Source organism: Lepidochelys kempii, chromosome 2 (genome assembly GCF_965140285.1).
Source record: "Lepidochelys kempii isolate rLepKem1 chromosome 2, rLepKem1.hap1, whole genome shotgun sequence".
Classification (NCBI taxonomy): domain Eukaryota; kingdom Metazoa; phylum Chordata; order Testudines; family Cheloniidae; genus Lepidochelys; species Lepidochelys kempii.
Window position 1 is genome coordinate 2,640,774 of NC_136381.1, and position 26,701 is coordinate 2,667,474.

At 57.2% G+C, this 26,701-nt stretch overlaps 2 protein-coding genes across 12 annotated transcripts in view; one reads left to right on the forward strand and one right to left on the reverse strand.

Annotated features, from left to right (window-relative positions):
* Positions 1-16,924, reverse strand: FBXL6 (F-box and leucine rich repeat protein 6). 5 transcript variants are annotated; one of them, XM_073329862.1, is made up of 10 exons: positions 16,844-16,924; positions 13,898-14,470; positions 10,932-11,090; positions 10,637-10,700; positions 10,114-10,245; positions 8,541-8,648; positions 7,870-7,983; positions 3,349-3,580; positions 1,107-1,347; positions 1-542 (listed from the first exon to the last, which is right to left on the reverse strand). In XM_073329862.1, exons 2-10 carry the CDS (start codon positions 14,428-14,430, stop codon positions 401-403), a joined length of 1,725 nt encoding a protein of 574 aa, XP_073185963.1. In that variant the 5' UTR covers positions 14,431-14,470; positions 16,844-16,924; the 3' UTR covers positions 1-400. The 5 variants fall into 5 exon arrangements, with proteins under 5 accessions (XP_073185963.1, XP_073185964.1, XP_073185965.1 ...); XM_073329863.1 differs by having other exon boundaries at positions 13,898-14,552; XM_073329864.1 differs by lacking the exon at positions 16,844-16,924 and adding an exon at positions 15,255-15,482.
* The window catches only part of SLC52A2 (solute carrier family 52 member 2), a 13,536-nt gene continuing 3,682 nt past the window's right edge, over positions 16,848-26,701 (forward strand). Inside the window, exons 1-6 of one of the 7 annotated variants that reach the window (XM_073329869.1) lie at positions 16,848-16,973; positions 19,640-19,813; positions 20,202-20,340; positions 21,932-22,041; positions 22,117-22,256; positions 25,385-26,243. In XM_073329869.1, the coding sequence (XP_073185970.1) occupies positions 22,037-22,041; positions 22,117-22,256; positions 25,385-26,243 (1,004 nt within the window). In that variant the 5' untranslated portion in view covers positions 16,848-16,973; positions 19,640-19,813; positions 20,202-20,340; positions 21,932-22,036. Of the gene's footprint in view, positions 16,974-18,084; positions 18,564-19,639; positions 19,814-20,201; positions 20,341-20,674; positions 22,042-22,116; positions 22,257-25,384; positions 26,244-26,701 lie in introns of those variants that run through there. The other 6 variants (XM_073329870.1, XM_073329868.1, XM_073329875.1 and 3 more) reach the window with 6 other exon arrangements.

The window sequence follows — 26,701 nt, forward strand, 5'->3', positions numbered from 1 at the left end:
TGCAGGAACAGCCCTTTATTCTGTAGCACCGGGCGCTGTGCTGGACAGTACAAATGCTGCAAAATCCAAGAGGAATGTCATACAAAAAGGGGCGCTATCAAAATGGGAAGCAGGGAACCAGGGACAGCTGCTCCTCCCGGGGGAACAGGCTGCTTGCTGCTACAGCACCAGGTGGGTGCCCAGGTCCCAGGTGCTGGCTGTGAGCTGCCCAGCACCCTGAGGGCATGGAGCCCCACTGCTCTGCCCACACTGCCAGGAATGTCCCAGTGAAACAGCAACGCCTGGCACTCAGCCTGTGCGTGGGGTTGCTCCAGATGCAGGAGCAGGGTCTGGGCCTCAGGCTGGTCTCTGGAGAGGGGAGGTGCTGGTGTCATTACGACGTATCCTGTGCAGCTGCCGGCTAGTCGGTGCTGGCCAGCAGCTTGCTCAAGCACTGGCGGATGTTGTCCTGGCCCCGATACACCTTCTTCATGCCTCGGGGCAGGTAGCGGCAGGAAGACAGGTTGAGGTAGCTCAGGGCAGGACAGCAGATGATCAGGGCACTGTGGGGGAAGCAGAAATGCCTTGAATTGCACCCCTCAGCGACATGGTGCTTCCCCCTAGACTTTAGCCCGTGGAGCAGCAGACCCAGAGCAGAGCAGAGCCATGGTGGGAGGCTGACGGAGGCAAGGGGCTGGCCCACATGCAAGTGGTGGCACAAGAGAAGGTGGGAACTGAGCAGAAGGGCCCAGCCAGGAAGAGGTGGCCCAGTGGGGCAGGGAAGAGCCAAGCAGGGCCGCAATGCGGAGGGAGAGCGGGGCAGTGAAGGGACTTGGGGTGCAGAGCCCTGCGTAGCAGGAGAGGCTGGTTTTCGGGGTGGCATCTGACAGGGGGAGAGGAGGTGCAGCAGCTGAGCTGCGAGCCAGCCACGCACAGAGTCACTTACACACAGCAGCTCTCCTGGCAAGAGGGAGGACAGAGGGCAGCTTTGCAGCTCCTCCCCAGGGGGGAACACAGCTGTGGCTGATGAGCCCCAAGCCTGGAAGTGCAGAGGGCTCCCAGCTGGCTGTGCGCTATGCGGATCTCCCTCTGCCTGCAGCCCTACCAGCCCCTCTGCCAGCACTCACCTGACAGTGCTCACAGTGACCTTGGTCCCGGTCATATTGAGGGATCGCAGGGCTGCCCGGCCACTGCCCTGCCCAAAGGCGGCCATGGCAAGCTCCAGGTCACGCTCGCTGAAGCTCTGCCCTGCCAGATCGAGCTCCTGCAGGCTGTGGTGCCACTTCCAGGTGAGCAGATGGCTGCCCTCCGAGGGCAAGAGCAGGTGGTTATCGCTGCAATATAAGCCCAGGTATAGCTGCTCTAGATCTGGGATGCAGAGAGAGATACAAAGTTACTCAAGAGAGTTAAGTCCCAGGCTGACTGCGAGGAGTTCCAAAGGGATCTCCCAAAGCTGGGTGACTGGGCAACACAATGGCAGATGAATTTCAATGTTGATAAATGCAAAGTAAGGTACATTTGAAAACATCATCCCAACTGTACATATAAAAATGATGGGGTCTAAATCAGTTGTCACCACTCAAGAAAGATCTTGAGTCAGTGTGGATAGTCCTCTGAAAACATCCACTCAACGTGCAGCGGCAGCCAAACAAGGTAACAGAATGTTAGGAACCATTAGGAAAGGGACAGATAATACGACAGTAAATATAATGCCTCTATATAAATCCTTGGTTCACCCACCCCTTGAATATGGCGTGTAGTTCTGGTTGCCCCACCCAAAAAAGATACATTAGAAAGGGAGAAGGTTCAGAGAAGGCCAACGGAAATGATCGGGGGTCTGGAATGGCTTCCGTCTGAGGGGAGATTAAAAGGCCTGGGACTGTTCAGTGTGGAAAGGAGATGGCTAAGAAGGGAGATGACAGAGGGCTGTAAAATCTTGACTGGGGTGGAGACGGGGAACAGGGACATGTTATTTACCCCTTCACATAACCAGAACCAGGGTCACCCAATGACATTAACAGGCAGCAGGTTTAAAACAAACAGAAGGAAGTATTTCTTCATACAACGCACAGTCAGTCCGTGGAACTCTTTGCCTGGGGATGTTGTGAAGGCCAAAAGTGTATCTGGATTCAATAAAGAGCTAGATAAGGTCCTGGAGGATAGGACCATTAATGGCTATTAGCCAAGCTGGTCAGGGATGCAGCCTCATGATCTGGGTGTTGCTAGCCTCTGACTGCCAGAAGCTAGGAATAGATCATGGGGGATGGATCACTTGATAATTGCCTTGTTCTGTTCATTCCCTCTGGGGCACCTAGCATTGGCCGCTGTCGGAAGACAGGCTGCAGGGCTAGATGGGCCATTGATCTGACCCAGTATGGCCGTTCTTATAAGATGGGGAGGGTTGCTTTAGAATAACTATATCCTCTCACATTTTCACAGCACCAGGCACCCCGCCACATTTACAATGGTGTCAGCTATGCTCAGGGCACAGGGCAGGGAGCTGGGACTCCTGGGTTATAGCCCCCTCTCTGTGCCTCAGTTTCCCCACCTGCAAAAGGGTGCTAATGACACCACTTCCCATTTGCAGAGCGCTGCGAGCACTACAGACCCACAGTTCTCTATACACATGGAGTATGAGCTAGCTAGCAATCACCACTGCCTCTAATCCACCTCTGTCTCTAGTCCTCCATGACGTTATTCAGAAATCCCTCAGTGGACTTTGCTCAAGCCAAACTCAGAGACCTTTTCTCTCTCCTCCTTGCTCCCCAGCTCCTTCCTCCCTTCTAACCCTGGCCGCCTGCGTGCCTCCACCTGAACTCACCGCCGCTGGGACAAGAGCCTTCTCCTCTTCAGCGGTTGCTCTCTAGAAGAGCCTTCAGTGCGTCCCCTGTGTCTCAGCAGCTCTGCAACTCATCTCCGCTCTCGGCCCCCTCACTCTGCTGCTGTCCTTTCCGACGGTATCACGCACTGACCCTGCACAACTCTGGGGACATAGCTGGCAGGAAGGATGCTGTGCAAAGCAGGACCCTACACCTCTGGAAAGGCTGTCCTTCTCAAGGCTCACCTATTCCAAAGCCCTGCTGAAATGCAGCCACTTCTGGGGTGGACAGCAGCTACTATTCCACAGAGCCCAAGGGCCCCCGAGACCTAGGCAAGGCAGGTGGACAGCAGTGCTTCCTCACCTGAGTGCTGCACAGAGGGGCTGGCCAAGGGCCAGGCACAGAACCAAAGCTCTCCGGCGTCTACACAGTGCTACGCATTAGGCTCAGGGCCTCACCAGGAGGGCAGAAAGACTGTCCCTAGCTGTACCAGATGCACCTGTCCTCCACACAAGATGCCCCCCCCAAAGATGGGGACTCCAAGGCTCACCGGGGCACGGCAGCTCCTGCAGCCCCTTGGGTGTCACACGGAAACAGCCCCGCAGGTCCAGCACCCGCAGCTTGGTGGAGGCCTGCAGGATCTTCTGCAGGACACTGTCACTGACGAAGGAATAAGAGGTAGTGGCCAGGCACAGCTCCTCCAGCTGAGGGAAGCCCAGGGAGGTGGGGGCAGACCGAGGGCTCTGTTTCAGGGTCCAGATCACATTGAGCAGACGTAGCACCTGGAAGGGAAACAGATGGGGGCAGGAATGACCCACCAACCCCAAGACAACAACCTCCCAGTCAGCCAGATTGGCTGACAACGATGGCTACCGGCAGGAGCAACCCCTGGCCTGCTCCATGCAGGGCTGCCTCAAAGAAGAGGCAGCAAACATTGGGCAGATGCAACTCCTGATGCATCGATACAGTGCAGCCCATTGACACCAACACTACAAAAAGAAGGATTCTAGGTGGACTCCTCCTGAAGGTCGAGACAGCAGACTGGACTTCTACATAGAGTGCTTCCGCCGACGTGCACGGGCTGAAAGAGTGGAAAAGCAGCATCACTTGCCCCATAACCTCAGCCGTGCAGAACACAACGCCATCCACAGCCTCAGAAACAACTCTGACATCATAATCAAAAAGGCTGACAAAGGAGGTGCTGTCGTCATCATGAATAGGTCGGAATATGAACAAGAGGCTGCTCGGCAGCTCTCCAACACCACTTTCTACAAGCCATTACCCTCTGATCCCACTGAGAGTTACCAAAAGAAACTACAGCATTTGCTCAAGAAACTCCCCGAAAAAGCACAAGAACAAATCCGCACAGACACACCCCTGGAACCCCGACTTGGGATATTCTATCTACTACCCAAGATCCATAAACCTGGAAATCCTGGGTGCCCCATCATCTCAGGCATTGGCACCCTGACAGCAGGATTGTCTGGCTATGTAGACTCCCTCCTCAGGCCCTACGCTACCAGCACTCCCAGCTACCTTCGAGACACCACTGCCTTCCTGAGGAAACTACAATCCATCGGTGATCTTCCTGATAACACCATCCCAGCCACTATGGATGTAGAAGCCCTCTACACCAACATTCCACACAAAGATGGACTACAAGCCGTCAAGAACACTATCCCCGATAATGTCACGGCTAACCTGGTGGCTGAACTTTGTGACTTTGTCCTTACCCATAACTATTTCACATTGGGGGACAATGTATACCTTCAGATCAGCGGCACTGCTATGGGTACCCGCATGGCCCCACAGTATGCCAACATTTTTATGGCTGACTTAGAACAACGCTTCCTCAGCTCTCATCCCCTAACGCCCCTACTCTACTTGCGCTACATTGATGACATCTTCATCATCTGGATCCATGGAAAAGAAGCCCTTGAGGAATTCCACCATGATTTCAACAATTTCCATCCCACCATCAACCTCAGCCTGGTCCAGTCCACACAAGAGATCCACTTCCTGGACACTACAGTGCTAATAAACGATGGTCACATAAACACCACCCTATACCGGAAACCTACTGACCGCTATTCCTACCTACATGCCTCCAGCTTTCACCCTGACCACACCACACGATCCATTGTCTACAGCCAAGCTCTACGATACAACTGCATTTGCTCCAACCCCTCAGACAGAGACAAACACCTACAAGATCTCTATCAAGCATTCTTACAACTACAATACCCACCTGCGGAAGTAAAGAAACAGATTGATAGAGCCAGAAGAGTTCCCAGAAGTCACCTACTACAGGACAGGCCTAACAAAGAAAATAACAGAACGCCACCAGCCGTCACCTTCAGCCCCCAACTAAAACCCCTCCAACGCATTATTAAGGATCTACAACCTATCCTGAAGGATGACCCAACACTCTCACAGATCTTGGCAGACAGGCCAGTTCTTGCCTACAGACAGCCCCCCAACCTGAAGCAAATACTCACCAGAAACCACATACCACATAACAGAACCACTAACCCAGGAACCTATCCTTGCAACAAAGCCCGTTGCCAACTGTGCCCACATATCTATTCAGGGGACACCACCACAGGGCCTAATCACAGCAGCCACACTATCAGAGGCTCGTTCACCTGCACATCCACCAATGTGATATATGCCATCATGTGCCAGCAATGCCCTTCTGCCATGTACATTGGCCAAACTGGACAGTCTCTACGTAAAAGAATAAATGGACACAAATCAGATGTCAAGAATTATAACATTCATAAACCAGTCGGAGAACACTTCAATCTCTCTGGTCACGTAATTACAGACATGAAAGTTGCGATATTACAACAAAAGAACTTCAAAACCAGACTCCAGCGAGAGACTGTTGAATTGGAATTCATTTGCAAATGGGATACAATTAACTTAGGCTTGAATAGAGTGGCTAAGTCATTATGCAAGGTAACCTATTTCCCCTTGTTTTTTCCTACCCCCCGCCCCCTCAGACGTTCTTGTTAAACCCTGGATTTGTGCTGGAAATGGCCCACCTGGATTATCATACACATTGTAAGGAGAGTGATCACTTTAGAGAAGTTTCAGAATAACAGCCGTGTTAGTCTGTATTCGCAAAAAGAAAAGGAGTACTTGTGGCACCTTAGAGACTAACCAATTTATTTGAGCATGAGCTTTCGTGAGCTACAGCTCACTTCATCAAAATGTATACTGTGGAAAGTGTAGAAGATCTTTTTAAAAGATTAGTTTTTAGATTGGTTAGTCTCTAAGGTGCCACAAGTACTCATTTTCTTTTTTCACTTTAGATAAGCTATTTCCAACAGGAGAGTGGGTGGCGGGGGGGGGGGGGAACCTGGATTTGTGCTGGAAATGGCCCAACTTGATTATCATACACACTGTAAGGAGAGTGCTCACTTTAGATAAGCTATTACCAGCAGGAGAGTGGGGTGGGGGGAGAGAAAACCTTTTGTAGTGGTAAACACCCATTTTTTCATGCTTTGTGTGTATAAAAAGATCTTCTATACTTTCCACAGTATGCATCCGATGAAGTGAGCTGTAGCTCACGAAAGCTTATGCTCAAATAAATTGGTTAGTCTCTAAGGTGCCACAAGTACTCCTTTTCTTTTTGCGAATTCAGACTAACACGGTTGTTACTCTGAAACCTGGTTCCCATCATGGGGATAGGAGGGCACAGGAGGATTAAAACAGCCAGTGCAGACCAACCCTACCTCCTCCCCTCCCTGCCTGCCTCCCACGAGGTGACAGGCACCCTGCTCCAGGCACTAATCCGAAGACAGAGGGAACAAACAGATCCTGCACTGTGTCCTAGAAAGAAAAGGAGTACTTGTGGCACCTTAGAGACTAACCAATTTATTTGAGCATAAGCTTTCGTGAGCGACAGCTCACTTCATCGGATGCTAGTGTCCTAGAACTGGCTTGGACAGGCTCTAGCAGCGGGCAGGAAGGGGTTCCTCTGAGGACATCCTGAAGTCCTGTCCCAGAAGGGGGCGGATGGCAAGATCTTCCCAATCGCAATGGGCACAGTGGGAGAGGCGACCCCTGCTCAGGGCCTTCCAGAAACGAACCAGGCCCTGGATGTGCACTGGGAAGGCAGGTGCAAGGCCCAAGCATTTGGGGATAGGAGCCAGGGCCGCAGGAGCCAGGCAAGGTGCTGATGCAGCTCTCAGTATCGCAAAGCTTGGGGTGCCCCGGATCTAACCAGTGAGCCCCAGCAGCGTTAAGCAGAGCCTTGCCATGCAACAACATCAGAAGAACTCCCTCCTGATCACATCGGCCATGGCAGCGCTGAGCACAGCACCAATAAAACTGGCCATGCCCTGCAGCGTACACTACAATCGTCTAAGCTACATCTGTCAAGATGCCCAGGGAAACTGGAGAAGGGGTGAGCTACAGACATTACCTCAGTGGCACACACTGCTGGGGTGGGCAGAGCTCCGGGCAAGGGAAGAAGCAGATCTGAAGGGGTGCCTGGTACCTTGGGTTTGGGAGGTCGGAAGGGGTCAGTGTGGGAGAAGGCAAGGCAATGCACGGCCATAAAGCAATGCCAGGACATACAGGCGTCAGGATATACAGGCGTCACCTGCTGAAAAGCAGCTGTCTGGCTGTGAATGCCTGCGAGCCCCTCCTCCGGGGACTGCCCACCCTCTCCAGGGAGAGAGCACCCAGCGGTAGGGGACGCCCTCAGGCGTCAGGAGATCTCTCCTGGCTGCAGGGGCACACTGGGGCAAGCGCACTGCATTGAACCGAGCACCATTTGGAGCCATGGGTGACCACACAAGCTGCTAGTGCAGTGGAGATGCAGACCAAACAGGAAAGGGTCAGGAGAATGAACCTACCTGAGCTTCCGGGAAGCCTGTTAAACCAGAACTGCCATGTGTCCAAGGGCAGCAAGCATGGCACTGCCCGGAACCACCCAGCAGGGGAAGGAATAAATTAGCATTGGAGCCGCAGGGCAGCAAAAGGTTACCAGGGTAGGGGAAGCAGAGGGAGGAAGATCAGAGGAGGAGCATGCAAGTAGGGAAGGAGAGCTCACGGGTACCTGCAGCTGCTGGCAGGCTGCCTGCAGCTGCTCTACTGAGAGTTGAAGGTGCTGGCTGCTCTGCTTGATCTCCGTGTTCACCTCCAGGAGCCGCAGCCCAAGGCAGCAACCACTCTGCAGAGGGGGCGACAGGTTCAGAGAATGAGGCACTCCCTGCTGCTCTGTCAGTCTCCGTGCCCACCCGCCTTGCTGAACCTTCCCAATGTGACCCAAGCGTAACTGAGGCAGTGACATCCGCAGATAGCCTGCAACAACAGCCCTGAGAGGTATGATCTGCCCTGTTCATCGCAATGGTGTGTTAACCCTGAAACCTAATGATACAAAGTGAGATGCTAACCATTTCACAGCTGATCAGAGCTGCCAGAAAGAGGAATGATTACAATGGAAATCTGAAACTGACTCCATGGCATCTCATTTCAGAGTCATGAATGGAAAGGTCCCGGCTTGTGGGCAGAGCCTGGGAAAGCACCACTCCCAATTCAACGCCCGCCTCTTGTTGTTCCAGTCTCAGCAGAAGCAGCTTCACGGGTCTCATAAGCCTCTGCCGAAGCAGGCTGAGAAAGAGTCCCATCCCACATACGTATGGTGCAGTCCAGCTCTGACAGGGAACGCTCGGGCAAGGCCAGCCCCTCTACAACTCCCACTCCCCAGGCGGTCTTTGCCAGGCTTACCGAGAGCGTGGTGACGATGGCATTCATCCGGCTGCTGTACGTTAGCCAGAGCTGCCGGATCCGAGAGCCAGCGGCCTCCAGAAAGCTCACCACAGCTGAGGAGTCAACCTGGGAACAAACCAGAGAAGGCCACCCAGGGAGGGGTTACTACCCAGCACTTGGCAGCGACATCCTGCACAATGCTCAAAGCCATAGGAGGAGGGGCTGGCTAATTAGCAACAGGAAAAGATCCACTGCTGTACACAGCTGCTGGCTACGGCAGATTAGGACGCCCCCGTCTGGGCCAGGGTAAGGGGCTCGTCAAGCCATGTCTGGGAGGGGGCTGGGCGCTGTCCCATGCAATGGAGTTGACAGTCTCGGAGCAGGCGCAGTGGGTTTGACTGGCTGTAGCTCAGTGTTCTCCCATTCCTAGGGGACCAGAGGGCTGGCAGATGGTTCCTTTCTGGCAGGGCACACAGTGCTCCCCGGAGGGTGAACGGGGAGACTTTGGCAAACCAGTAAAGTGCCTGAAACCACTATGGCTTATTGCTAAAAGCAGCCAAGTCAACGGGCTGTAAATTGGCCAAGTCAGCAGGCTTAGCTTAACCAAGGTGTGGGGGGGGTGTCTTTGGATGCCACAGAGAGGGCAGCTTGACCCCGAATCCTTTCTGTTAAGAATTGTGTTGAAGTGGCTGATACATGCATTTTAGAAGATCAGGATGTGCCCCAGGAATGTCTACTGGGGGCCTCAAGGCTGCAAACTCTGGAAAAACCCACACCTGGTTAATCAATAATCATAAGGAACCTTTTGCTGGACCACTGAAACTGCTTGTAACAAGTTTCAGAGTAGCAGCCATGTTAGTCTGTATCCGCAAAAAGAAAAGGAGGACTTGTGGCACCTTAGAGACTAACCAATTTATTTGAGCATAAGCTTTCGAAAGCTTACGCTCAAATAAATTGGTTAGTCTCTAAGGTGCCACAAGTCCTCCTTTTCTTTTTGCTTGTAACAAGTTTTCTTTAGGGGACATGTCTAATGTATAAATAAGGGGGCAAAGTTTGAGGTAGTTGGACTCTTTTTGGACTCTCCCTCTGGATACATCTTGCAGTCCCCACCGGCAGACGGAAGATTTGGCCACCGGAAGCCTGCAGCTGTGTCACTTGAGAGCCACACTCAGCTTTGGTAATTATCAAGGGTTGGGGTGTTTTACTAACCTTTTGCAGACGTGTGTAAGTGCTTGAGACTAAGTAAAGTTTAGCTGTAAGTGAAAGCACTCTTGTGTTGTCCTGTTTGTGCCAGCTATCTATCGGTCGGATGGCCGTGTCTCCCCTGATTTATTCCCTAACACCACCTCGCACCGAGTAAAAGTTACCAAGAGCTTTGGGTTGAAAGAACCCCGGGGAGCAGGGGGCTGTGCAGGATGGGCCTCACGACACATTTCCTAGTCTCTCACCCACAGCAGGTAGCAACAGTGACGTGGCTGCAGCATCGCCCCGCAGGACGGCACCCTTGTATTTCTGGGAGGGCCTCAGGGGATCCCTGGCCAAAACTGACCCCCTCTCCACCCCGGCTCAGCAGAGCCCCACACGCCCCTACCTGGGAATTCTGCAGGTTTAAGCTTTCCAGCCGGGGGCAGCATTCGGCCACTGCACTCAGGGACTCGGTGGTCACTCCACTGCAGTGGGTCAGCTTGAGGGATACGAGAAGGGGGCAGGACTCCGCAAGGGCCTGTAACAAGAGAGGGTGGTGAGCCAGCCAGTCCTGCCATCCCACGAGCAGACCCTGTAAAAGGCAGGCTACACGCAGGCTGGGGGATTCACGTTCTCCACCTCGCTCCAATTAAATTCTTTGCAAAGAAGACGATTCTGATCTCAGTTCTTCCAGGCTGACAGGGGCTATGTGACTAATAGCAGAGAGGGCCCCAAACTTGGAGCCCGAGGGCTGGATATCCTTTGCATGAAAAGGACAGAACTTTGTGCCACTGGCTCTTAGTTGCAGAAAGCCTCCTGTTCTTAGAGCTATGGCTACATCTATCCAAAACCAGGGATCGGAGCGGGACAGTCGGTGTCCAAGGGCAGAAGGGCATGATATCATGCCAAACTGAACCCTGCCTTCTCACCTTCAGGACAACAGGCACGTGGCTCTTCCAGTGGCAAAGAGCAAAGTCCCGGAGAAGTGAAAACCTGCATGGAGGAAACAGAGTTAATCTGGCTGCCGAGCCAGCATACATCCAGCTGTCCAGAGGACGGTATAAAGGGAGGAGGGGAGAGGAGCAGGAGTAGGGGCAGCACAACGTACAGCCCCTACGGGGAGCTGGAGTGGGAAAAAATGTGGGGGTGACACAGCAGGAGAGGGCCAAAGCATGTGTCATGCACAGGGGATAGGACACCCCCCATCTATAACGCAGCACCCACCTGTTCTGGACCAGCCACTCCATCGTGCTGAGGATTCTTTTCTCGGTCTGGGGAGGCTGCTTTTTGCCAGGCTCCACCCAGCAGAAGCCGATTGACACCTTCTGCCACAGCATGGGATTGGAAGCTGCCCCGTACCACAGCCGGCACACACGGGCCACCCTGGGGATGGAGACACCCGTCACTGCAACGGCACATGCCAGGTTAGACAGGCAGTGGAGGTGGGACTAGAGCCATCTCAGAACAGAGGGCCCGCAGGGGCCCACTGCCAGGGGGTGAGAGCCCAGCTAATTGTCAGGCAGAGCTTTTCAAGGGGGTAAGACCCCCTTCCCCCAGCCCTTCCACCTGAAACGTCGCTGGGAGCCCCCCGGGAAATGCCCCTCAGGCTGGAGTGGTGGCAAAACAGGCCGCGTGCGGGCTCCAGGGCCTCTGCCCATGGAGAGTCGGTGATGCACACACTCCATGAGTGTCACTGGCCACCCACTATCCACCAGGCCCTTGCTCTTGGGCTTTCATACCTTGCACATTATAGGGCCAGCTGTCCATGCCACTGAGGTGCCCGAGACTGAACAAGAGGTACCACTGGCCATCTCCACTGAGGAGTAGACTCCGGCCCGTCCTCCTCCTTGTTGAGTGCCAGCACGCACTGGTGATGCCCCTTAAGGCCAGAATCAAGCTACTGGGTCAAATTCAGCCATGGAGTAGGAGGCAGCAACACCTGGTGACTTCAGCAGGGATCTGCAAGCGCTTGCCCCAGGACTGACTTTGGTCCCAGGTGTCCTCAGTCCGCTGGTTTACAGTGGGGTTCTGGGGACTGAGATGACAGTGTTGGGGGTTGGTTTGCCCCCAGCGACACCCTGGACTTATCAGCCAGGCCCTGCTCTGGGAGGTTTATATTTCGGCTTGGCAGAATTCACTTTTTATTCTTTTTAATTCTCACAAATAATATCAATGGTCTAGTTAATACTTAGTCCTACCAGGAGTGCAGAGGACGGGACGCTCTGACCTCTCGAGGTCCTTGCCAGTCCTACCGTTCTTGGATTCTGTTTATTTTTAAGCCTCTTTTTAAGACTTTTACCAATTTACGTTTTCACGGTCATGTGACATTATGGGGGGCGGGCGTTGAGCACAGACAATAATTATTAAACAAAAGCAGCAGTTGAGATTCAAAAGTTAAAGCTACCTAAGTGGCACCTCTGCTCCAGCTCCCTCAGTGCCAGTATTACGACACGCTTTATACAAAAGGGGCATTTCTCTTACTTTGCCCGTCTGTACACGCTGATTATTAGCACTGGGAACACCTTTTCCTCGGTTTGTGGGTGTGCATGCTGAAATCAACGTTTACCACTGTCTACCAATACAAATCTAATCTTTCCAAGCCCATTTAGATTGGTTCAAGTGCCCAGAGGCAGGGCACCTGCGCAGAATGTCCATGTAAGATTCCCCTGGGGATACTGGAGGCCCATAATGCAGGGGCTGCAGGCCAACCCCCTGAGGCCTTGAGCTACCTCACTACCCCATCAGGTGGGACCCAGGAAGGTGGAGAGACAGGAGGGGAGATCACTGCTGATATGCTGCATGCTGATAAAACAACATGGTGAAACGAGCTTCAGAAATACCTTAGAGACGTTGTCAAGTGAGGGGTTTCTAAGCTCTGGGAGAAGAGCCCCCTCATGGCTGCCTGTCTTCTCTTCCTGGACTAGTGCTTTACAAAACTAGTTCAAAGCCACGTCGGTGATATGACACACGATGCCAGGGGGCCTGGACGACTCTGGTACGTGAATCCCACCACTCTAGGCATAAGGCTGTGGGTCTGCAAAGTGCCCCCTTTGTACTCGACTGCCCAGCTCCTGGTCCGTCTCGAAGATTGGCTCCACTGAGCATTCATTACGATGGGCCAGGGCAGCATGCAGGGCCAATGCAGCCATGTGATTCTGAGCGGCATCTTTGCTGCTCTTTTTCCCTTCGCTCTTGAGTGTATTTGTCTTGTTTTGTCTTTTAGGGAACGGGATTGGACTTTAACATCAGAAGCAATGCCAGCTCCAGCCTATCTCTACTAATGTTGTCTCTCTTCCCCCCAGGACAGTTACTGCCATCTTTAACACCAGCTGAGTGTCTAACGGAGGGTTGTTTCTAAAAACTTGCTCCAGCGAAAGGGAACAAGGGATGCTGTTAAAATGATTACGATCTGACATTTCAAATGCTTTCTCTTTTTACCCCCTCCCTTCTTTTCTGGGTCTTTAATAAGGGTGCAAAGGACGTTTAATGGAGTGTTTTCCATGGCCCCTATGCAGGCTGAGGTCTCTGCATACCAAACCCCGAACCTCATTCAACACGATTTAATGCTGTACAGGTACAGCATCTTGTTAACACCTTTGAGTCTTTGGGCCCCTTTATTCCATCTAAATGAATATACCTTACAGCCCCCATTACCAGAGGATCTGAGCATTGCACACTCTTCATGGATTTAGCAATTGATCCTCACAAACGGCCCTGGGAGGCAGGGCACAGCTACTGTCCCCTCTGGAGAGAAAGGGAACTTAGACAGAGAGACGAAGGCCAGATTTTTAAAGGTATTTAGATGCCTAGTGGGATTTTCAAAGGCATCTAGAACCTAACTCCCATTGATTTCAAGAACTTTACAAAGCTGGCTGTAAGTGACTTGCCCGAGGTCACACAGAAAGTCTGTGGCACAGCAAGGAATTCATAGATTCCAAGGCCGGAAGGGACCATTGTGATCATGTGAATGGAACCAAAGTCCCAAGCTAGTGCCCTAATCACTGGACCATCCTTCCTCTCATCACCCCGGCCCCCCCACTCCCTCCGACCCCAGCAAAGCAGGACGCAAGGATGGAATGCCAACCCAAACAGAGAAAAAAGCCCACGAGCTTGTTCCCGTAAGCACTGAGTGACTGTGCAGTGCTGACCGCATGGTCCCCGCTAACCCACTTCCCAGTACCTCCACATACCGGCAGAGCAAGGGCACGGCCCCCTCAGAGGCCACCAAAGACTGGAAGATCCGCACCAGGATTTCCACTGGGAGGCGCTCTCCCCAGGAGGCCCCAGCAGCTGCCCCGCTTTCCGCAGCCTGGCCCCCAAGTACAGGCTCCTTTGCAGTTGGAGCCCCTCCTTTCTCTCTCTTTCTCTCTCCTGCCACGCCGGTCCTTTGGACATGCTGCAGCTGCTGCTTCTTTGCTAGCGCTTGGTGCTTTCTCTTTGCCACTTTCCTGGGTGGGCGGTCTTGCCCATCGCCTATGTTGGAAATGATCAGCAGCATATCATTGTCCGTCTCATGAACAAAGTAGTCTGGGGCCACTCTCCTGGGGGCCTTGAAAGCCTTCTTCTTTTTAGAGGCCTTGCTGGCATCCCCTGGTCCTGGTCTCCCACTTGCTTTGGTGCCCTGCTTCTTGGAAGCATTCTGCCCTGTGCCGGACGGTTCTGAAGAAGTCCCAGCTTCTCTCAAGTTCTCTGCTGTCCTGGGCTCTTCCATAGTAGCCCGCATAGGCTGGGTTAATCGGCAGGGACAATCTGGCAGCACATTTCTGGCAAAAAAGACAGGTGACAATCACTGCTAGGAGCATTCGGGTACTTTTGCTGCACGTTCCTACCGAGGCACCCTGGGATCTAAGTGAAAACCAACACAGGCCAAGGACAAAAGCTGAATCTCACTCACTGGTTCCAGCCTCCGAGCGTTCACTGGTGGACAGGGCGTGGCGCTCAAAATGACAGGATGTGTGTTCTATTCCTGGCTCTGATGGTGATGTTCGACCCCAGGTGACCCACCTCACCTCTCTGCCACTCAGTTTCCCCAGCTGTAAATTGGGAATGACCATTAATGGATTTTACGACCAGAAGGGACCATTCTGACCATCTAGTCTGAACTCCTGCATAGCACAGGCCAGAGAACCCTACCAGTGAGAGTCTGGATCCAGTCTGAGCTAGAGCGTATCTTCTAGAAAGACTCTAACCCAACACACAAGGGATGGCCTACCCAGAGCACGGAGAGATCGACGGGGGGAAATAAAGTATTACTGTTCCAACCAGTCATCTCCCTGCTGCCCAACTTTACATGCATGGCCCTAACTTCCCGCTTCCCCCACACAGCGCCTAATGAACTCCTGTCAGTGCCCCTGGAGACATCTGCCTATCTTCAGAGCTTCGCACCCTGGGGTCACCCCTAGCCCTGCGCCCCGTTTTTGATCTGCCATGGGAGTGACTTGCTGGTACTTGTGGCTGGGCACGCTGCAGGAGCTGGGTGACACTCCAGTAACCGGCATAGCACTGGGGGCAAATCTGCATTTATGTCAATGTGGTGGGTGAATTTACTGGTGGCGGATGGGGGCGGCTTGCCAGCCGGAGACAGTGGGGGGCTGTCCTTGCCCTGTCTAGCCAGAGAATGGCACTGCTTCAGGCCAGCACTGGGGGGGCTGGGATCCTCCTGCACAGAGCCCTGCTGGGAGCCCCACGCTGCTGGGTCCGGCCCAGCGGGAAGGGCAGAAGGGGAGGTGAAGACACAAGGCCTGAATCTGCAATGCTCAGAAGGGGCAGTGGGGGTGGGGGAGGAGGGACGGGACTCGGGGTGGGGGAGGGGTGAGAGGTGGGAGGGGTGAGAAGGGGGTGAGAAGGAAGAGGGGGCGGTGGGACGGGACTCAGGGGAGGGGAGGGGGAGAAAGGGGAGGGGGCGGGACTCGGGGTGGGGTGAGAAGGGGGAGGGGACGGTGCGGGTGAGGGAGGAGGGACGGGACTCGGGGTGGGGGAGGGGTGAGAAGGGGAGGGGGCGGTGCGGGTGGGGGAGGGGGGATGGGACTCAGGGTGGGGGAGGGGTTAGAAGGGGAGGGGGTGGTGCAGGTGAAGGAAGAGGGGCGGGACTCAGGGTGGGGGAGGAGCGGTGGGGGAGGGGGGACGGGACTCGGGGTGGGGGAGGGGTGAGAAGGGGAGGGGGCGGTGCGGGTGGGGGAGGGGGGATGGGACTCAGGGTGGGGGAGGGGTTAGAAGGTGAGGGGGTGGTGCAGGTGAAGGAAGAGGGGCGGGACTCAGGGTGGGGGAGGAGCGGTGGGGGAGGGGAGACGGGACTCGGGGTGGGGGAGGGGTGAGAAGGGGAGGGGGCGGTGCGGGTGGGGGAGGGGAGACGGGACTCGGGGTGGGGGAGGGGTGAGAAGGGGAGGGGGCGGTGCGGGTGGGGGAGGGGAGACGGGACTCGGGGTGGGGGAGGGGTGAGAAGGGGAGGGGGCGGTGCGGGTGGGGGAGGGGCGGGACTCGGGGTGGGGGAGGGGTGAGAAGGGGAGGGGGCGGTGCGGGTGGGGGAGGGGGGACGGGACTCGGGGTGGGGGAGGGGTGAGAAGGGGAGGGGTGAGAAGGGGAGGGGGCGGTGCGGGTGGGGGAGGGGGGACGGGACTCGGGGTGGGGGAGGGGTGAGAAGGGGAGGGGGCGGTGCGGGTGGGGGAGGGGGGATGGGACTCAGGGTGGGGGAGGGGTTAGAAGGTGAGGGGGTGGTGCAGGTGAAGGAAGAGGGGCGGGACTCAGGGTGGGGGAGGAGCGGTGGGGGAGGGGAGACGGGACTCGGGGTGGGGGAGGGGTGAGAAGGGGAGGGGGCGGTGCGGGTGGGGGAGGGGAGACGGGACTCGGGGTGGGGGAGGGGTGAGAAGGGGAGGGGGCGGTGCGGGTGGGGGAGGGGGGACGGGACTCGGGGTGGGGGAGGGGTGAGAAGGGGAGGGGGCGGTGCGGGTGGGGGAGGGGGGACGGGACTCGGGGTGGGGGAGGACCGGTGGGGGAGGGGTGAGAAGCGGGGGGGGGCGGTGGGCAGGGAGGCCCCAGGGTGACGCGGTAGCGGGGATCCCGGGAGGAGGAGGGGGCCCCCCCCGGGGGTCCCGCGCTGAGGATTGTGGGAAGGGGCAGGGGAGCCGCGCGCTGCTGACCGGGATCCCCGCGCGCCGCCGGCTCCTCAGCCAGGGGCCCGCCAGGCCGGAGGTTGCGGCGCCTTCCGGGTCCGTCACTTCCGGGGCGGGGCCGCCTCGGGGAACCGGGAAGGAGGCTGGAGCCGCGTGTGTGAGTGAGAGAGAGAGAGAGAGAGAGAGAGTGGGGGGAAGTGGGGGCTGGGGGGCGGTGAGGAGGGGGGAAGTGGGGGCTGGGGGGCGGTGAGGAGGGGGGTGGGGAAAGTGTGGGCAGGGGGGAAGTGGGCTCTGGGGGGACAGGACAGGGGAAGTGGGGGCTGGGGGGCGGTGAGGAGGGGGGCTGGGGGGTGGTGAGGAGGGGGGGAAGTGGGGGCTGGGGGGACAGGACAGGGGAAGTGGGGGCTGGGGGGCGGTGAGGAGGGGGGCTGGGGGGTGGTGAGGAGGGGGGGAAGTGGGGGCTGGGGGGCGGTGAGGAGGGGGGTGGGGAAAGTGTGGGCAGGGGGGAAGTGGGCTCTGGGGGGACAGGACAGGGGAAGTGGGGGCTGGGGGGCGGTGAGGAGGGGGGCTGGGGGGCGGTGAGGAGTGGGGGGAAGTGGGGGCTGGGGGGCGGTGAGGAGGGGGGTGGGGAAAGTGTGGGCAGGGGGGAAGTGGGCTCTGGGGGGACAGGACAGGGGAAGTGGGGGCTGGGGGGCGGTGAGGAGGGGGGCTGGGGGGTGGTGAGGAGGGGGGGAAGTGGGGGCTGGGGGGCGGTGAGGAGGGGGGTGGGGAAAGTGTGGGCAGGGGGGAAGTGGGCTCTGGGGGGACAGGACAGGGGAAGTGGGGGCTGGGGGGCGGTGAGGAGGGGGGCTGGGGGGTGGTGAGGAGGGGGGAAGTGGGGGCTGGGGGGCGGTGAGGAGGGGGGTGGGGAAAGTGTGGGCAGGGGGGAAGTGGGCTCTGGGGGGACAGGACAGGGGAAGTGGGGGCTGGGGGGCGGTGAGGAGGGGGGCTGGGGGGTGGTGAGGAGGGGGGGAAGTGGGGGCTGGGGGGCGGTGAGGAGGGGGGTGGGGAAAGTGTGGGCAGGGGGGAAGTGGGCTCTGGGGGGACAGGACAGGGGAAGTGGGGGCTGGGGGGCGGTGAGGAGGGGGGCTGGGGGGTGGTGAGGAGGGGGGGAAGTGGGGGCTGGGGGGCGGTGAGGAGGGGGGTGGGGAAAGTGTGGGCAGGGGGGAAGTGGGCTCTGGGGGGACAGGACAGGGGAAGTGGGATGGGATGCGGGGGTCCAGGGGGACGTGCCCGGAGCCCCGCGGCGGTCACAACCCATAGCTGTGCCCAGGGCTTGGCCTGGGGGGCTGGTGAGCCCCCTGGCAGGAGCAGAGCCAGGGGCCTGGCCTGGGGAGATTCCTGTCCGTGGGGGGAGCTGGGAAAGCCCCCAGGGCCCCCAGCCCAGCGTAGCCAGAGCCCAGGCAGGCGTGGGCTAGGGGCAGCATGGGGCTAGCAGACCCCAGAGCAGCTGCTGTGAGGGGCTTTTAAGCCATTGTACAGACCAGCAGCTCTGGCCCTTTCTGGGCCAGGCCCGCCCCCCCCTTGCAGGACTCGGATTTGTCCCCCCGCCCCCCCCCCAGTTTCACCTCACTTCAAAACTGCTCGCTTCAAAAATCAGACACACACCCAGCAGTGTCAGCCAGGCCAGGACTGAGCATGGCCTCCCTTCTCCCTATCGGCATCAAATCCGTCACCTGGAGTGTAACTATCCCACGTGCATCTCAGGGTACAGTGCAGAGAGCCGTGTAAACAAGTCAGGGTGTGACATTGGAGTTTGTCCTGACTTCTGTAGCCTGTTGTAAAACTAGGCAAATCTCAAGATGAGTTGATGTACCACCCCCGTACCCCCGCTAGATCTCTCAGGACCCCTGCGGTACACATATCCCGGTTGAGAGCCACTAGCATATATAACTCCTAAATAACACAGGCCATAAGGAGTGCAGTCAGGGGTGGGTCTGGGTGGGGGGTCACTTGGGATCCAGCCAGCTCAGTCCTCAATCAAGCAACTCTGACCGGCTGGCTGTGGGGTTCTCAGAAGAAGCCAATAAACTAGCAGATAAGAGGGGCCCATTGGGTGCTTGGTGGGGATTTCACAACACTTTTGATAAGGCTTCTCCACAAAAAGCTGTTGGGGAAATGAATAACCCCTGGTAGGAGGGGAAGCCTTGTGGTGTGTTGGCTGCTGGCTGGGTGGGACGAAGCAGGGAGCTGTGGTGAGCAGCAGCTGGCCTGTTTGGATAGAGGTTGATAGTGAGTGACTTGTTTGGCTGCTCCATGGCCATGTGCATGATTTAGAGGAGGGAGTGACCGGGGGTTGATGAAATTCACCAATGCCCCTAATGTTGTTATGCCAACAAAACTACACAGGATAGTTTCAGGGGACAAGACAAGATGTCACGTTTATTATAACACAATTTGATTTAAGACCAATAACGAATATCTAATACCTATGTATACACAGACACACCCCAAATGTTCTGCAGCTGCGGTATAGTTACCAGTCCTGAATGTAGCTTGTGGCGGCTCACTGGCCAGGAAAGCCGGGCACAAGGAAGAGCTGGGTCTCTGTTGGGCATGCACTGATGCCCTTCCATGTTGGCAGCAGAATGTTACCCTCCAAAGTCTTCCATCTCATCCATCCTGTTTGTAGGCTTTAGTTTGAATCCAGAGTCTATAGTTCTTGCTGTGTCATGCTTCCTCTGGGTTCAGTGTGACTGATCACCCGTCAATTGCAGACGTGACTTTCAGCCTAGGAGCTGGCTTTGATGTTTCTTCAATTGTACTTTTGTTTTTTCTTTTTAGGGTGGACTCTTCTTTCTTTGTCAGGGCTGTTGTCTGCATCTTCAGCCCTTGGTGTTTACACATTATTTCATCAGGACAGGCTGGGGCTGGAGGTTGATTCCATCATCCATCCATCCCTCATCCCCACATCTAAACTACACTAATCAGATTACAGCAGGGTTTAGCAAAAATGAAGTGAGCATTTTAAAATGGGTTACAACATGGACACATGTAAGGAATGGCAAACAGGGAGCAGAAGTTACAATGTTGAAGCAGTGCAAGTTTCAGTAGTTTTAGCAGCAATTGGATTGAAAGTGAAACTCAATTAGCCAGTTATTGGGGTAACCGGTTTTATGAATGAATGTTGTTTCATTCATGAAACTTTGCTTATGAAGTTATATTAATAAAGTGAACAATTAAAACCAATTTCATTTGTCAGTTCTACAAGGTGTGTGAGAGGCACAGCTCCAGGTGGGGATGAGCACAGTAAAGGACTGGGCAGGTGGGATTAAGCGTGGCCATGGGTAAGGCAACGTGCGCCGGCGGAGATGATGTCTCACGCTGATGGGCTCTGCATTTCCAGGACTTGCCAGGAGGGAACTCAGGAGGTGTTGGGACATCAAGTGGTGCTGGAGTCTCAACTCACAGGCTGTCTGGCTGCCTCCCAACCATAAGGAAGAATCTGCTGAGGCTGCAGAGAAGGGCACTGAGGCTGGCCAGAGGTATGATGGGGTAACTTAGCCCTGGGATGAATGAGAACTGGTCCATCCAGCTTTCTTCTTCCTCCCATAATCTGCGCCCCTGGAGTTATGCAGGGACACTAGTGGCAGGTCCATTTAGCTCAGGTTAAAGCAGGTCCTGGTTTGTGGAGCAGACTCGTATGGCTTCCTGCGCAGGAGGGCAGGGAGATCAGTGCTGGGCTGGATCTGAAAGCTGCTGATAGCTTTGCAGCCGGGGCTGATGCTGGTAACTGTCGGGTTAAACTGGCAGCGGCTGGATCTTGTGGTTTTTGGAATCTTCTCTCTGCCTGCTCAGAAACGCCCATTGCACAACTTCCCCCAGGTCCCGTTGCACAGCGGGCACTGTGCACGCTGCCCGGGGGGAAGGAGCAGTGCACGTCTCTGGAGCAGCGGGGTTTGTCCCGGTGCTAGATGCTCATTCCAGCATCAGGGGAGCACCTGGCGCTCCGCTCTAGCGCTCAGCACGTTCCGTGCCCTGAAGAGCTTTTGACTGTGTACAAGACGAGGCAAAGAGCAGGGACGTTTGCAGAACCTGAATTCCTGAGACGTGCTGGGCTGTGTGATTTCCGGGGCAGCTCTGCATTTTTGACTTACCCACTCCTTCCTTGTAATAGGAACAGCCAGTTGTTCCCTCTCCCCCCTCCCCCACTTCTGTATCAGTGCAGTTGAGCAGGGGGCTGTTTTTAATCACAGGATTCCAAAGGGATCCGCCATCCTGACTTGTGACATGCCTGCTCTGTGCCAGCTGCCATAGGGTGACTGCCAGGAAGTCCTCCCAAGGGTGCAGTACGGGACTCTTGCTCCAGTAACACTTCAGTCACTTACCTTGTCCCATGGTCCCCTGAGATTAACCCCCTGAAGGGGCTAGAGGAAGCAGCATCAGGCTGGCTGGGAGGATGAGGAGCCGATAGGACATTCTGGGTTGTATCTGGAGCAGTGAGGGGCTGTCACCACTTGCCCTGCAGCCTGGGGTGCCTCCCAATGCTTTGCTACTGTAGGTCCCAACCTGGGCTCCTCAAACAGCCAAACAGCATGCAGGTCACACCCTGAGTGTGTGTGTGTAGCCACAGCCCTAGGCCAGCAGCTCTGACCCCAGCAGCCTGTCAGCAACACACCAGCCACACTCTGGCTTCCAGGAGCCTTGGGTTACAATCTTCAGGGTGATCCCAGCACACTCCCAGTCCTGCATTCCCCCCACTTTCTCCCTCTACACAAAGGTGGTTCTGCACTGTTCAGCCCTCTCCTCCTCAACAACCATCTGCTCCTGTAAATGAAGTTACCCAACCAATTCACAACGCTGGATTCGTTTTAATTAAAGAATGAAACAAATTTGTTTATTTACAAGGAGGGAGATTTTGAGTGAGTACAAGCATAAGGCATTAAAGTCGGAAATGCTTACAAGAGAGATAAAGATGAAAGCGTTCGGACGTGCACGCTCAGTACATTGTCCCACTGCACCGCCCCTGCTCAAGCCCTGGCCGCTGGAGTTCAGCATGCTGGGCCCTGGTAGGACAGTTCCAGCCCCAGCACACCAAAATGTCGGCTCTCTGGTAAAGGATGTTGTCTCTTTCAGCAATGGCTGGCTGTGGGGATCCCTGCTCCAGCAGCTCTGGACTCCTCGTTGCCCTTTGCCTGGCATAGCTCAGGCTGTTGGATTCGGTTTTGGATCCACCAGTCTATGAGGTAACCCTTTGCAGAGCTGGTGCTATTCACCAGTGGATGAGCTGGACCTGACCTTGTTCTCTTCTCTGTTGCCAGGGCTGAGGGAATGGCTGCGTCTGTGATGGGCCAGGCCATGATCACCCACGTGCTGGTGGCCCTTTTCGGAATGGGCTCCTGGGTCGCCGTGAACTCCTTGTGGGTGGAGCTCCCCGTGGTGGTGAAGTGGCTTCCAGAAGGTGAGGAGCAATGGTGTGCTAGGAGCTGATGGGTGGTGATAAAGCAGCGCCTGCGGGCCCGGCATGGGTGATGCCCCAGGCTTCACCTGGCACGTAGGAGCAGCCGCAGTGGGTGGTCAGGTGTCTTGCCTTCTGCTGTGCCATTCATCTCTCCTTTCTAGCTGCCACAACGCCCCGAAGCCAGCGGAGAGGAGGAAAGTGTTTAATGGGGAATTGCTGTCGTTACACAGTAACATCCCTGGGATCGTGAATGGGGCTGGAGGGGCTTAGACAATCCCCGTTCTAGGGAAACAGCTGAGAACCTGCTAGTCCGGGGCTCGGCGACTAGGGGAAAAGTCGGTGTTCTGGGGGCTGGGGAGTTCTCACTTAGCCCCTCCCCAGCAGCATGAGCCCTCCGAATGCTGCGTTAGCCTGCATGGCTGCGACTGCCCAAGCACGGGGGATCCTGCAGACCCTGAATAACCCAGCTGCTGGCCTGGGGTTCAGTCTGCCACTCCGCCCGAGCCAGGCACCGGGAGAGCAGCTGGAAACCTGCCGCCGGCCGTTTCCTGGACTCAGAGGGGCCAGCATCCGGTGCTGGTTGCGCAGAGGTGTTCTGCCCTGGAAGCATGCTGCACGTGTTGTTTTAGCTAGCGCCAGCTCAGAGCTCCAGGCAACAAACACGAGGTGCCAGCCGACCGGGCGGAGAACAAAGGCAGGAAGGGACAAACTCCTCCGGCTTCCAGAGGGTTTCCCGGCCCAGGGCGAAGAGTCATTGGAGGGTCCTTGGTGGAGAGGGAGGCAGCAAGGACACCGCTGGTGTGAACACGAGCAGCTGCCCTCTGGGCTCTGGATTCCTAGCTGGAGCCTGAGTGCAGAGTGTTGCCGTTGGACTGGGAACACAGGCCCCAAGGGAGCTTTGTCCTGCTCCCCAGCTGCTGCCCCGGACTGCTGTGGGGACGAGATGGCGGGGCTCAGCCGGCCTAGTGAAGAAGAACTGTGGAGTCCCTGGTGTCCAGCAGAACTTCTCCCCCAGGGGAGCCCTGCCTGGGGGGTGGTTGGGTTATCCCGGTCTCTGGGAGTGTGGATCTGGTGCTGGGAGCCAGCAGGTGCTGCCCAGCTCTGGCCCAGGCTTGCTGCCTGGCCTTGGCGTTCTGCCCTCCACCCGCACTTCCTGGAGGAGAACAGCCCTTAGCCTGTCGCTCGGGGGTGGAGACTAGCGCGTGCTGCGCTGGGGAAGGCCATCGGGGCAGACTGACTGGGTGTTTCCGGCATGCTGGGGCTGGCTCGTTAGCGGGATAGAGAGCGGTAGGCAGCTATTTCCAATACTCTTCTCCTGGTCCAAGGGCCGGGGGGCTCCGACCCAGTAAGTTAGTATTAGGGCTGTTCCAGTTCCACCCCCTCCCGTCCCCCAAACGAGTGACGCTCTGTTCATGCTGATGAGGGATTCTGCTGGGATCTGCACCGGCCCCACGGACGGCCCTGCGACAGCGACACCATGAGCGCAGGGAGGCAGCTCTTTGCCCGTTGCCTGGTCCGAGAGGGAACTCGCTGCCCCGACAGCAGGATCCGATCCCCCAGGCAGAGAGGGGCCTGCTCGCCTCTTCTGTAGCCGGATTGGCTAGGAGGAGCTGGCCATGAGGATCATCTGGCCTGGGGGTTCCAAACTCTCCCATGGGGTGGGCCACACCTTGGCGAGTCTGGCAACCCACTCCCCTCCTCCCTCCCCCCCCCCCAGCACTCGCATGTGGCAGAGATGGTGGAGGAGGAGCTGGGAGATTTCCTGGCTGATGTGCCCAGTGCCTAGGGAGTTACTTGCAGGCTCCTTTTGTTCCTCATTTAACTCCCCTTCTCTGCCACCCTGCACACACATGCCAGCCACCTGCCCCCCACACATACACTACCCAGCCTCTCGGGGGCCCTCTTCTCCCCTTCCCCTGCTCCCTTCTGATGTGGTGCCTGCACCCCCTGGGGCAGCTGTTTCTCCCCCTCCTCCGTGGAGCCGCAGCTCCAGCATGCCTCCCTCCAGGCCCGCCTCTGTCCCTCAGAGCCTGCATTGCTTGGAGCCAGCCCCTGGTGAGCAGCCAGCCCTCTGCACGCCCCCCACAAGTACTCCATGGGCCACGGCAAGGGAGCCCTGGGGCTGGAGAGGCCCTAGCTGCAGGAGACTGTCAGGCCAGCCCCATGGTCTGCACAGGCAGCATCCTGGGGGCGGGAGGCAGGCTGGCGTGCTTCCCCTGTGGGGTTATTGAAGGTGCCGGAGGCCTGGTCTCTGTCTCGTCAGGGCCGCCCACCTGAAGGCAGCCTCTGCACCTGCTGCAGGCACATGGTGTTCCCAGCTAAGCCCTGCCTGGGGCTGGAGTTGCTACCAGCCGTGCCAGCGGAGAGTGGGTCACGTTCCTGGCAGCGTAACCTCCCCGAACGAACGGCTGGATTCCCTCCATGGAATTCACATGCAGGCCCTGGCCTGGCCCCCTGCTGCTAGCAGCCGGCTGCCTGGGGCTCCCCTGTGAACAGCTGTGTTCTCGGCCCATCCCCACTGGTCCCCAGAACCCTTGCACAGTGAAGCGTCTCCATGCAGAGGCCCAGCACTCTTGTGGGGAGGCGGGGGGGGCAGCAGCAGAGCTGTGCCAGTTGCTTTGCTAGCAACGTTTCGTTAGCTGCAGAAGGGCCAGCGTCTGCCGTGGCCCTCTGTGCAGCTTCCCCCCGCCCCCCTCCTCGCTATCTGCGGGGAGATCAGCCCATGGGCTCCTTTCCCCCGTAGGTAGGGCTGCACTGTGCTAATCCCACGGGAGGCTGCATAGCCCCATGGGAGCACTGCCTTCTCTCTCTCCCCTCACACAACCAGAGCCGGGACGACGCAAAACCCAGGCGCTGGCCCCTTTCGGGTGCTGCCCTGAAGTCTGTTTGCAGCCTCTGCTTCCCTCTCTGGCCAGGGACGAAGGTGGGGGGCACGTGCTGGTCTCCAGGGAGCGAGGCGAGGCGGCTCTGCTGGCCTGCAATAGAAGGGGGAAGAATTACAGGCGGCATCACTCTGGACTGGGCCCTGGGGTGCCTGGCGCACCGAGGAGCCGGCTGCCCTGCACAGCAGCAGGGCGAAGGGCTCGGGTCGGCAGGGTGTCCCTAGTGCTACATCTCTCCCCCTCCAGGCTGGAATCTCCCTGCATACCTCTCAGTCCTCATCGCCCTGGGGAACGTGGGCCCCCTTGCTGTCACCCTGGCTCACAAGCTGGCCCCTGGGTGGCTGAAGGAGCGCTGGGTCATCCATGCCATCCAGGTGCTGGGTGTGGTGGCAGCCCTCTTCATGGCTCTCTTCTGGCACCGGACGGCGATGGTGGCGGGGGAGCCCCACAGTCTGGCCTTCCTGCTCCTGGCCTTCCTCCTGGCCTTCGTCTGCTGCACCTCCAATGTCACCTTCCTGCCCTTCATGTACCAGTTCCCCCAGCCGTTCATCCGCACCTTCTTCGTCGGCCAGGGCCTGAGCGCTCTCTTCCCTTGCGTGGTGGCCCTGGCCCAAGGGGTGGGCAAGCTGGAGTGTCGCAACGCCACCTCCGGCAACGGCTCCCAGCCCCACTACCTGGAGGAGAACTTCCCGGCGGACACCTACTTCTGGCTGATGTCCGCCATGCTCGCTGTCTCAGCGCTCTCCTTCCTGGGGCTGATCCTGCAGCGCAGCAGCTCCACCGCCGGCCAGGAGAGCTCTTCCAAGGGCAGCGTGGAGACGGAGGAGTCCTTCCCACTGCAGGACGGCACCCCCACATCGGACAGCGCCGCAGAGATCGCCAAGGACGCCCGCCCCCCGGCCCAGGCCACCTCCTTCTGGACGGGCCGGAACATCTGCCTGCTGGTGCTGCTGGGCGTCTCCAACGCGCTGACCAATGGTGCGCTGCCCTCGGTGCAGAGCTACTCCTGCCTGCCCTACGGGAGCGCGGCCTACCACCTCTCCGTGGTGCTCAGCAACATCGCCAACCCCGTGGCCTGCTTCATCGCCATGTTTGTGCTGTGCAGGTAGGGCAGGGTGCTGTAGGTGATACATGTACCAGCCTCCTCCCTTACACCCCTCTTCACCCTTGCCCTGGGTGTTGGTCCTCATCCCAGAGTGCGCTTCAGCACCGTCTGACCCCGCCCGCCCCCCCCCCCCGCCTGAGAGGGGGCCGTGCTGCGGGGCAGGATTGAGGGGCGTTGGTGCAGCTGTGGGGGGCCTCTGGACTGGGCCAGCAAGGGGAGCTGCACACCCAACTCTTAAGATGGTGGCCCTGTGTTAGGAGTTGGGTGCCCAGCACGTACCTGAGTCGTTCCTGATGATGTCCCTAGTGAGCAGCCAAGCGGGGTCCAGGGCTTGTGCACGTTAAATGTTTGTAAAACCGAGACCATATCCCCACCTCCCACTCCAAACCTGCCAGGTGCCCCCTATTGTCCAGTTGCCAGTGGGGAGGGGGCAAGCTCAGACTGATCGGGCAGGGGCC